Source organism: Rhyacophila brunnea, unplaced genomic scaffold (assembly GCF_057557595.1).
Source record: "Rhyacophila brunnea isolate RB1 unplaced genomic scaffold, BYU_Rbru_1.0 scaffold_13, whole genome shotgun sequence".
Lineage (NCBI taxonomy): Eukaryota > Metazoa > Arthropoda > Insecta > Trichoptera > Rhyacophilidae > Rhyacophila > Rhyacophila brunnea.
In genome coordinates this window covers 18,174,891-18,187,031 of record NW_028232785.1, presented here as the reverse complement: position 1 = coordinate 18,187,031, position 12,141 = coordinate 18,174,891, and the positions used below count along the sequence as shown (strand labels likewise).

Below are 12,141 nucleotides of genomic sequence, written 5' to 3'. Positions count from 1 at the left end.
GTGCGCCACTGTGTCACCTGACGACACTGCTATTCGACAACTCAATCGAGGCCTTTCAAGAGACAATCGGCAGGCCTTGTAATTAATAATAATAATTGTATTCGTTTTGCGTGGGCTTGAAAATGAACGTGAGGGGTAACGAATGTTTGGTGCAATAGCACCAGCTGTCCTGTTTCAGATTTCCTTCTGATTATCAACGTGCAAAATACCATTAAGAGTTTCAACAATAATTGAATTACCTAGGGGTGCAGATTATGAGTGCCTGCACGCAAGGGAACGAAAAATAGAAATATTTAGATAGTTGGAATAATATTACTTGTTCTTATCGTAGTATATTCTTGGGTTTTCACCGTGTCTCCTTCTTTACTCGACGTTTCGGGCTCGTTGCAGAGGCCATTATCAAGGAAGAAGGAGACACGGTGAAAACCCAAGAATATACTACGATAAAAAACAACCGTGAAAGCCTCAAACATTATATTACTTGTTCTTCTTCATCAAGATTGTGACCCGGGCTGTCAAACCACCTGATCATAATTTTTTGAAAATTAAGCCTTTTCTGATTTTCCTATCATAATAGTGAAGCAAATTCAATAGTTTCAGGCGTCTACGATAGTTAGGTAAAGATAGCGAATAAGGTTTTCAACATTTTCGAAGATAAATGATAATTTTTTCCTAATTTATGAAATAAAAAACAACTCTATTTTTTTTTCGAATACATTTTTTATAAATATTGGTGTAAACACTGTAAACAATAAAAAAATAAATACTTGATTTTTAAAATAATATACTTACCTATTAAAATTAAGGATATTCTTTTACTCTACTATTACACAATTTTTGATTACTAATCACAAAGCTTTGTTTACATATTGGACAACATGCAAAATAATGCATATTATTGTCAACCAATAGCATATTATTATCACCTATAATAAGAGCTACGGAACACGTTTGAAAATTACATAGTGTCATCAGCAAAATCCATTGTCCGATTTGGCATCATGGTTGTATGGATACTATCCGTGGCTTTCTCTTAGGCATGCTTACATACTGCAATTTAGAAGAAATTAATCTTTATTTAGTTACGTATTTTTTTCGACTTATACGAGGTATAAATGAAAACTCTGCCGTTCTGGGCAGTGTTGACCTGTGTGTCCCTGATAACTATCTTAGAAATAGAGACCATCAGTTGTTTATTCTCCCAAGGTGCAGAACCAACCTGCCACTGGCAATGCAAATTGGGAGGGCGATGACTATGTTCCTGAAATTGCTTCGGGTGTTGATATATTCCACCTACGTGAGGATGAGTATAGACGGACGTTGTTTTATAAATTCTTAAAATAGGGTCTGCTTAACTCATCCGGTGTACTTCCTTGTACCTATCTAATTTATCTACTGATCTATCTCTTTTTTATGTAATACTGTTATATTTATATATCTTTGTTTCTAAATGTCATGTTGTGAACGTCTTACACTTATAATGTGTAATGTCCACAATATGTTAAAAAATAAATAAATTGAAATTGAGATCTCAGCAGTTCTATTCCGACATGGTAACACCTTTAACTTCTTTTGGTGTCGTCTCCTTTCGAAGATTGGCGACTAACTTGCAGTACACCTCCCAATCTTGGACCAGTCGTATCAGATCCTAACGCCTTGGACATGGAGCCACTCACAGAGGTTGCATAGCCAACATAATCTCCTTTTAGTTTCCCTTGCACTATAAGTTTCTTCTTCTTCTTCTTCCACCCTGTCACGTCCCAACATTGGGGCATAGGGCAAGCACAAGTTGGCGCCACTTCCCTCGGTCCATCGCCAACTCTTGCGCCTCCCGCCATGTCAGACCTGCAGCACGTAGGTCGCTCTTGTAGCACCGCTGCAGGGTGAGGGAGGGCCGGCCACGGCGACGGAACCCTTGAGGCTGTGCCACAAGGGTACGAAGTGCCGCACTCTTTGGCACACTATAAGTTTAAGTAAATAATACTTCTCAATGCGGAAAAATGGCCAGTAAGTATTCAGTTTTTTATCTTAATGGTAGTTTTAAGTTTTCTCGTCTTAAAATCTTCATGGTGCGCCAATACAGCCACATTTCGAACACCTCCAGTCTTAAAGTACTCCACCAAGTGACCGGAGTTGTTTAGTTTTTTTTTCAACGTAGTTCATGCCATCTCAACCCTGATCTTAATTTTATGACCAAGAATACTTGTTCCTCGCTAGTCTTCTTGCTTCGTTCCAGGCCAAACCGGCATCCCGTAGCTCCGCCGTATACACTCTATAGATAATATGTAGCGGCCTTCCAGGACGCCGGAATCCGGTCCGCTTGAAGAACAGGCAAGTCAGGTTGAGGTTCTCTTCTGGAATTCGCAGCACGTGGCCGAGCCAGGTCCAACGTCGCCGCTTCACTCTCAGCATAATGAGAGGCTGCTTGGTGCGTGTCGTTGCTCCTAAAGTCATACCACCGCACACCCAGTATCCGTCGCAAACATCTGTTTTCAGCAATGTGAAATGATTCGCTACTGTAAAGCAGCACCGTCAGAATGCAAGCGTAAAATGGGCGACATTTGGTTTTGACCGAGTACAAATAGCTTCCATTAGAATTTCCGCAATATCCATTTTTCCACATAGTCAACCATATCCAATGATGTAAACTCCATATTATAGAGTAGCTGACTCAGTTATAATAATTATTTCCTAAATATTCTTTTCAAGATTTTATTTAGATTGTCAGTACGTCAATAAATAGCGGATCATAATTCTTTGGACATGTCACTCAAATATAAGTGCCCGGTCTGTTAGTATTTCAGTCTCTGTATCGCTCCACACACAACATCTCATTTCATTTCGTTTACGCTGCAAATAAAACTCGCTCCTCCATCCATCAGAGCAACCACCAATGGTTCCATGACAAAACAGAACAACGATAAATATAATTATGACCTTTCAGGAAAAATATAAATTTAATATTGAAATTGAAATTGTCCTATCTCTATTATGTTGATAGATTTTTAATAGCACAGATTTTCAGTTCGCCATAATAAATCAAATTATATACCAAATTTCTGCATTCCTAATCGCTAGAAAGCCTCAAATAAACGGGACTTTGCCGGCAAGCTTAGGATATCTCATCTTAATCAATATAATATGTTCAAAATGATTGGGTGACTATTTACAACAAAATAATGACCTAACCTAAATAGATTCCACAAAAATTAATGTTTCATTTTTCCCCTGGCTGTTCTGTTTTGTCACTGTTTTGTTTTGTCCGGTTACCAAGATAATCGTCACATCTCGATACTCCGCACATAATATCTTACATAATATTTATTTTTCCTTTATGATTCAAATTCGAACACCATAAAGAAAGGAAATAAGAGCATTCACTAAGTTAACTTTGGTAGTTATTGATATGGCACAACTTTTCCACATTAGCACTCCAGCTCCTCGATTATTCTACCACCTTGATCACATGGCACCTTTTCAAATGCTTCTTCAACCCCTCCAGCCTTTTACACTTGAATTCACACTCCCCGCAAGAGAACGGCATGTGATCACTATGTGTGATAGCATGCCGTCGCAGTTCGACCGGAGTCTTACTTTTAAACTCGCACAAATTACATCTGTAACTCTTATCATTGCTGTGTGTAATTTCATGTCTACGCAGCGAGTCGTTAGTTTTACATTTATATTGACAAGCATTACATTTGAAAGGTAATTCCCCAGTATGGGTCATTTTGTGAATTTTTAAATGCGTCGAAATCCTGCTTTTGTAGTCGCACAAATCGCATTTGTACGGTTTTATACCGTTGTGAAGCATATTATGCCGTTTAACGTCGCTAGTCGAGTTACATTTGTAGTCACATAAGCTGCATGAATACTTTTTATCAGCGAAATGTGTCATAGTATGATTTTTTAAATTACCAGCTGTCTTACATTTGTAAGAACACAAATCACATTCAAAAGGCTTTTCATCGGTGTGAATAATAAACACATGTCTCTTCAATTGGGCGGCGTGTCTGAATTTCTTCTCGCAAATATCACACGTGAACTTTTTAATATCGGTATGCGTCATTTTATGTGTTTTTAAATTGCCCAAAAAGTCACTTTTGTATTCGCACGCATCACACGCATAAATCTTCATATTGAATTCAATTTCTTGGTTCTTTACAATATGATCTACAGTTGTCATAAGTGTCTCAATTGTGTTGCACTTAGCCAATTTTTGCTGCTTATGGACGATTTCTAGGAGTTTTGTAACCGAAATGTCACCCTTTTTCTGTTTATCCTTGGTGTCAATAAGGGTGATGAAATGGTCTTCAGTTTTTTCGTCCTTTTCAGATGTTGGTTTGATCAGCGATGGCATCTTTAATGGATCATTTTTGTTAATAGCGTTATATCCCACCGTGACATCAGGCAGTTTTAGATTCGATACAAGATTCTGCAAAAGAAATATTATATAATTAAATTTAAGTAATAATTGGAATAATGAATTATTATTAAATAAATACTAGACCCCACTCCCACGCCCACTATGGCCGAGCGGCTTACGCATCGCCTTATATTGTCATGGGTCCCAGGTTTTCATCCTGAGTCTGATAAATACACATTTGTTTGTATTTGATGTAAGAGTATAGACCTAATAGGTTGATCATACAGAACAGATTAATATAGGTATAGAATTAGGCTATACCTCAATACACTATATTTTGACGCAGTGTTTTGCATGTGTGTGTCCTACGAAATGAACTACACATTATAGACGTGCAATAGTGTGTGTTGCAATCTACAAATACACTAATATTGAACGGGCGTCAGTGTACACACCGAGAACAGTTGTCAGAACGAAGGACAAGCTTAGAATAACGAATTCTTGACACGTGTTTAAGTTTATCCAATAATTCTTCCACACTCGAGATCGGTTGCTTGTTACTGAGTTCCCTGGTTGAGCAAGTGGATAACATCCATTTTTCGCAAAAACAAAAATCTGTTAATACAAACCTCCTTTCTGTGGAGGCCCATTTTATCTTATAAGTATCGGCCATGGTCAAAAAAACAAAATCCATAAGTGAATTCTACATGACACTGAATGGTCTTAAATCCCCCACGATTTTGTTTATTTCGGCTCACGTATAATTATTTACAATGAGAGTTGTTGACATTCATGTCCGGAAATTTGTACGTATACACAGTTACCCGTAACACATATCACCACGAGCTATTGTATCGGTAATAGATGGCTGCATAGTATTGAGATCAAATTCATGTGTAAATAAAACATTTAAAAGATACGTAATAAAAACAATCGTAATACAAGAGAAAAGCATAATAAAATAGGCATGTAAGTAAATTAGAAATACAATCGTTAGGTACAAAAGTAGGTTATGGGGAAGCCAGCGGCAAACACATTTTGAAAATAGCCGATATACTGGTTTATTAATTGTTAGGTTAGGTTTTCATTCTTGCAATTCATGATTTTTTCCAAAATCGGCTATGACAGTTGGCGCGGTTTCTGCCTGACTTCCCCATAACCGACTTGTACCATACAATCATATCGTCTTGGAGATAATATATTCCAACAATTTCATTGTCATATAGCATTTTATAATCTGACAGCTTATGAATTTAAGTGGATTTTGGACAAATGTGGTGGTGATGGCGCCGAATGCTCTGTATTTTTGGACAGAGCACATGATGAACCAGTCAACCATCCAGAGACTCCACATGAATTAACGGTTCTCGACAATATGTCTGTTACTCGGCGCAGACTGGAGACTGGTGGGTTTGGGTAGTCTCCAAAGATGAAACAGAATCGGCGCGCTGGAGCTACCAAGTGAAGGAGCTTGGGAATCGTCGCTTATGCGTCAATGACATTGAGCTAGGTACTTTACGAGCTGTTTGTTGGCGAATTTACAATCTGCCTGTAAAGTCGCCCACTGGCATCATCGAACAAGCTAACAAGCAAATTGTTAACAATCTACCGAGAACAATTGAAAGCCGGTCAACTTTACACGCTACACGCCGGTTTGTGGGCCTACTGCGTCTGCGCAGTAGAGCGTAGTAGCGACCTCCCGGTAAAGCGTCAATTACATTGAGCTTCTTTACGAGCTGTTTATTGGCGAATTTACAATCTGCCTGTAAAGTCGCCCAGTGTAATCATCGAACAAGCTAATAAGCAGGTTGTAAACACTCTACGGTCAAATCCTCCAACATTGCCAATGGGCGATAACTTTGCCCAAAGAACAAAATTATCGGTAATCGCTTATAAACAAAAAATGGCACAAGTATGAAAAATATAAAAAAATTGGGAAAAACACACGCTTAAAGCGTCAATTACATTGAGCTTCTTTACGAGCTGTTTGTTGGCGAATTTAAAAGCGGGCGAATCAGCTACTGCGATTTGATGAATACACACAAAACTTTCCATTCGCTGAGAAGCCACAAGCCAGCGACTATTTTGACAGAACGTAGTTGGTTTTTTTACCGGGCGGTTGCTACTGCGCTCTACTGCGCAGACGCAGTAGGCCCACACGCCGGCGTGTAGCGTGTACAGTCGACCGGCTTTCAACTTTTCTCGGTAGAGTGTTTACAACCTGCTTGTTAGCTTGTTCGATGATTACACTGGGCGACTTTACGGGCAGATTATAAATTAGCCAACAAACAGCTCGTAAAGAAGCTCAATGTAATTGACGCTTAAGAAAACGAACTACGTTCTGTCAAAATAGTCGCTAGCTTGTTGGATTCTCAGCGAATGGAAAGTTTTGTGTGTCATCATCACAATCGCAGTAGCTGAATCGCCCGCTTTAAGATTCGCCAACTAACAGCTTGTAAAATAGTTCAATGTCATTGACGCATTAGAAGATAGCTGTATTTAACGAATCAACGAGGTGATATTGGTAGAAATACCTACCTTTCTTATACTGCGTACGTCTTCAAAATTCGATTCACCCTTGATCAAAGACTCATTATCACATAAATCTGTTCTCACATCATTGCACGATTCAGTTTTAACATGCCTAGTACAATCAATATCTTCTATTTTTATTAATTCTTGTTTTATTTGAACATGACTGCTTGTAGGTCCATCTTCGCTCCAGCCGTGTTCGTTGTTATATTTTTCGATCGGTACTTCATATATGAAATCGTTTTCGCTTGGCTCTGTTTTGATATTCATTTTGGGGCTATTATATTCAATTTTGAGGAATTATGAGGATTGTTTATAATTGTGTAACCATGGTTATTCAATACGCCTTGTTATGTCAATATTCTGTATGTCAGACGATATAGACAAACGAAGAATTTACCATAGACAATAAAATGAAAATAATATTAAAATAATGAACCAATTTCCCTTCCTTTATAATATTATTTATTAAGGGGGGACATGCTCGTCGAAGGTCAAAATTGAGTTTTTATTGTATTTTCAAACCATGATCCTGGACACTCCTTAAACGTTGTAGATAATCTATTTATATAATTGTAAGCACGCGCGTCAATATCATTTTACTCCCTACTTCAATTATAGTTTGTCAATTTATGGCTACGGCCGTATGTTGTAGCTTAACCACTGGGGAATGACAAAAGAAATGGCGTATTTCAAAAAAACTACCTTATTCTTAGGTCAATGATTATTATAAAGCAATCATTATTCATAAGATGTTTATCACACTTGAATGGTCAAAGACATAGCTTATAAAAAGTATCTTTAGAATCACCTTCAAATGTGCTAATCTTGATGATTTTTTGAATAATAAAATGCCTAATTCTTGTCAAATTTGGGATCACAGAGATTATCAATATAATTTTTTATCGTGAATATTTTACCAAAATTATCTCGTAATAAATTATACTAATGGTTTAATAAATGCGTTTACAAATTAATAAACGTAAAAAATCTTAACACCACTGCACAGTTATGTACCGAAATATGACTATATTAGAGCGAGAGGTTTAAAAGAATAGTATTTTATGTAACAAAAATACTTTATGCAGTCATCAAATGTTTAAAATATCTATAAAGGATAATAAGGCTTCAAAATTATATAAATAGACTAGCTGACCCGGCAAACGTTGTTTTGCCATATAAATTATTATTTCTAGTGAATATTTTGGTTGTTAAATAAAAAATAACGAATGTATCTTAAGTGTGTGGGGATGGGATCTATGATAGAAAGATGAATAGAGCGCTGTAGACGATGACCGCCGATAAAAACAAAAAAACATCAACCATTCATTTTCTCAATTCAAAATGAGTTGAATGAATAGTTGAGAAGAATGTTGATATAATGATGTTCATAATGAATGAATTACCTGTGACAGGATCTCGTTGTTTAATGTTTATGCAATATCCGTCTTGTCCCTTCCAGAAAATTAGCGGATATTGGAGAGCGTCGTATGAACGGTGTGTGTCAGCGATGAACTCCAGATTATTGTGTCTTCTTCGAATCACGATTTCTCGCGTCGATGTGCGGTCGCCAACCATGATTCCAGCAATGTCGTCAACAACAGGCACATTGAATCGACGCACGTGCTCTCCAGCTGGTTTTTTATCAGTATTGATGACAATAGCGTGATTGTCACTTTGCAATTCATGCATGTGTGCTTTGAAGAATTGCAATAATTCATTGTGCTCATTCAACAGGGCGTCCAGTTTGCCGACAATGCGCCAGGCATTAGGCGAATTGAGGTTATTGTAGCCGCAACGTGCATCCACATGATTGATGTCCTCACCGCCCATGAAGTAGATTTGTAAAAATTTATGTGGTTCGTTTGGCATTGGCAGCAATGAGCCTACTTGGTGATATACTTGGCCTTTGATTTTGAACGTAGAATGGAATTGTTGACCATTTGCCGCAGTATTATGAACTATTTCTGTTGCTCCGAACAAAGTCATTTGGAAGCACGAATTGAATGTGCGAATGGACTTCAAGAACAGGTTTGAATCTGGAATCGTGCCGATGAGCAAGCCGTTCAATGGTTCTGGTGGTAACTCAATTTTTGGTAGTTGCACTTTTCCTGATGCGCAACACATCTCGGCTGACTCATGTTTGAATTTGAGCGCATGACAATGGGGACATTCTTTGTCCATAGCACCAATCAGCACTTTCGGATGAGCGGAATATTCAATATATGGCTCGTACTCGAATGCGAGACGAAGGAACGAAGCGGATGTAAATGTTCAATGTACTTGTTGGCATTGTCGGTCATTTGCTCTGCGTGTGTTAACTACGAACCGGCGCGCTTGGCTCCGTTCCAATTGTCGTTGTTGATTTCGTTCAGCTCGTACCTCTTGTGATTGAGATGCACGCAATTGTGACATGCTTACACGCACATTTTTGTTATCTTGTTGGATTTGTTCGTCTGTTCTTTCTGCTCTACTATTTCGCATGTTTGTTGCTTTATTCATTCGACAGCCCAAATGGCCCCCCTTGCGTCTTACTGGCATTGTGACTTTGATACACGCACATAAAAATAGATAAATTAAAATAAATCGTACAAAATTTTGCACGCACTGCGTTGTGATATGCCGAATGAAATGTCAAAATGACGCGACGCTTCTCTTGAATTCTTCTCGGACGTAGCGCCATCTGTCATTCAACAACATAAATAATTTCGTTCTGTTTGAAATACGAACGACGGTTAAATTTGTTCATACAAAAATAATAAAATCGCGATTAAAAATGGGAGGGTGGGAGTAGGAGAGTGAAAATTTGGGGTTATATGTATTTTTTTATGCCAAATAATAAAAAAAATATAAAAAAAAATTGTTAAAAAAATAAAAGAAAATTTTTCTGGATAGAGATACTGATAGGTACACCCCTGTTACAGGCGGGCTTCTCCCGGTGTAAAATAATCATTTAGTAGCTCAAGTCGAAACGTAACCCTGACCTCTAGAAACGGCTTCATAAAACATCTAATCTGATTCCTTGCTCAACCACGTAAGTATTTTTTATTTATAAGTAAGGGCCTTCGTCCGGTGTGTGAAAATGACATATTGGGCGGAGGTGTAATTAAGATAAATTAAATTTAATTTAAAAAGTATAAATGATGATGGATGAAAGCGACAATTTTAAGACTTAATATAAGTATTTAAATATAATAAATTTTGCCGCGCTTGTCGGCAACGTCCAAATTTCGACGCGCCTGCGCCAGGGTCAGGCTCGTGATTCGCCGAATCAAAGATCACGCAATAAAATTTGGCCAATCACGAGAGTCCTTTTTGCTGGAATGGCGTGGGTACGCGAAGTTTGAAAAAGAAAAAAGTAATTAGTAAGCGTCCCCTTTCCGATAGGATGGGACCTGCGAAACTTATTGTTAAAACAAAATATGTAAACGTTTAAAGAAAATGTAAAATATAAGAAGACCACGTTAAAAACACGAAAGACCGTGTTTTATTTATACTCCAACCGTTTGAATTTCTTTTTTTTTGTGAATCCGGGGTTCGATGGACACCTGAGCTAGCCGCTGGAACCCCGGGGATCTCAATACCCTAATCACCTAGCGGTATGAAATATACTTGTTGACCTATTCTCATACCTAAAAAATATACATAAAATAATTCATAAAAATCGGTCGAGCCATTTCGGAGGAGTTCGACCACAAACATCGTGACACGAGATTTTTATATATATAGAGATTATCTACAACGTTTAAGGAGTGTCCAGGATCATGGTTTGAAAATACAATAAAAACTCAATTTTGACCTACGACGAGCATGTGGGCCGTTAAATAATTATATTATTTACAATATTTAATTCAATCTTTTTCTGGCAGATAACAGTAAAGTAGGTCCCTAACCCAAGAAAATGTATTTTTTTTCAGCGCAAAGTAGAGCATTAAAATTATAATTCTCGCAAAATACAATATATTATTTCAAAACACACTAAACTTAGATACCTACTTATTTAATCTTCTTCTTTTGGTGCCATATTCTACCAAAAGTTGGCTACCAACTTGCAGTACCTTCTCATAAAGGGCCGGTCGTATCAGATTCCTAACGCATTGGACTTTGAGTCACTTATAATAGCTGTTACATAGCCAAGAAAATTTTCGTATACCCACGCTTCTGCTTACCTTTACCTTTTCCTGTATTATGAGTTGGAGTAAATTATATTATACTAACTTCTCATTGTGGAAAATATGGTCAAAATATGCAACTTGTTTGCAGTTGATAGTTACTACCTATTCGATCTCGTATATTATTGATTCGTCTACAAATTTCTTCATTGGTAATGTAAACAGTCCAGGATATCTTCATAGTACGTATCTATCTACCTACACTGATATAAGCCACCAGTATTTTTATGTCCGTTACACATTCTGTAGGCCAGTACAGGTACTATGTAGCACTTGATCGCACTCCATTGAGTGCCCGGAGCTATATCTCGATCACAAAAGAGATTAATTGCTTAACTATGTAATAATTAAGTATTTCTTGCCATTTCAAACTTGTCCTAATCTTATGGTCTCGGCTCCTGTCTTCATGCTGATTGTAGATGGCAACCAAAGTATTTTACGTGCCAACCTTCAATGTGCAGACATCTTATGATGTTTACCTTAGAAACACCGTGTCATCACATGACGAAGATTTTGTATTGATCTAACATCAATCTTTACACCTTTTAGAATGTAATCAAACGCGCATGGGCTCTATATCCTGAAGCGGGCCCCCAGGCTAGGATCTTTGGCAGGCCCCCCTACCTATCGCTAAAGATAAAGGCAGTGTGATGCTATACAGTAGCGTTTTCCAAATCGTGTACGCAGTGAAGTTAATGTGTTTATTTAGTGTTTCGTATATTTTAATAAATCTATTTGAATTATGGAGTTGTCGAGTAACGATACACAATTAAAATTTGTATCGTAGAACCACGTAATTTAAAATAAAACATTATTGAAGAAAAATAGCCCCGCAGGCAAATTTTTTTTACTATTAGAGAGAATTTTATTTGTGATGTGTGTTTATATCACATATCTGGTCGACTCGCCACGCCGGGCCCTTAATGAGCCTGGGCCCCTAGGCTAGAGCCCTGTCAGCCCCCCCTTTGTGGGAGCCATGCAAATGCGTATTGCCAAACCCAACTTATGCACTGTCCGCAGTATACCGTCGTTGCTTTTGGTAACAACGTTTCCAAGCCAATTAAAAACACC

At 37.8% G+C, this 12,141-nt stretch overlaps 1 protein-coding gene across 1 annotated transcript; it reads right to left on the bottom strand.

Annotated features, from left to right (window-relative positions):
* Positions 1-3,336: 3,336 nt before the first annotated feature.
* LOC147076753 (uncharacterized) lies at positions 3,337-7,255 on the bottom strand. Its single transcript, XM_085941344.1, has 2 exons — positions 6,905-7,255; positions 3,337-4,435 (listed from the first exon to the last, which is right to left on the bottom strand). The coding sequence occupies exons 1-2, from the start codon at positions 7,166-7,168 to the stop codon at positions 3,446-3,448; spliced, it is 1,254 nt and encodes a 417-aa protein (XP_085797470.1). The 5' UTR covers positions 7,169-7,255; the 3' UTR covers positions 3,337-3,445.
* Positions 7,256-12,141: the final 4,886 nt, after the last annotated feature.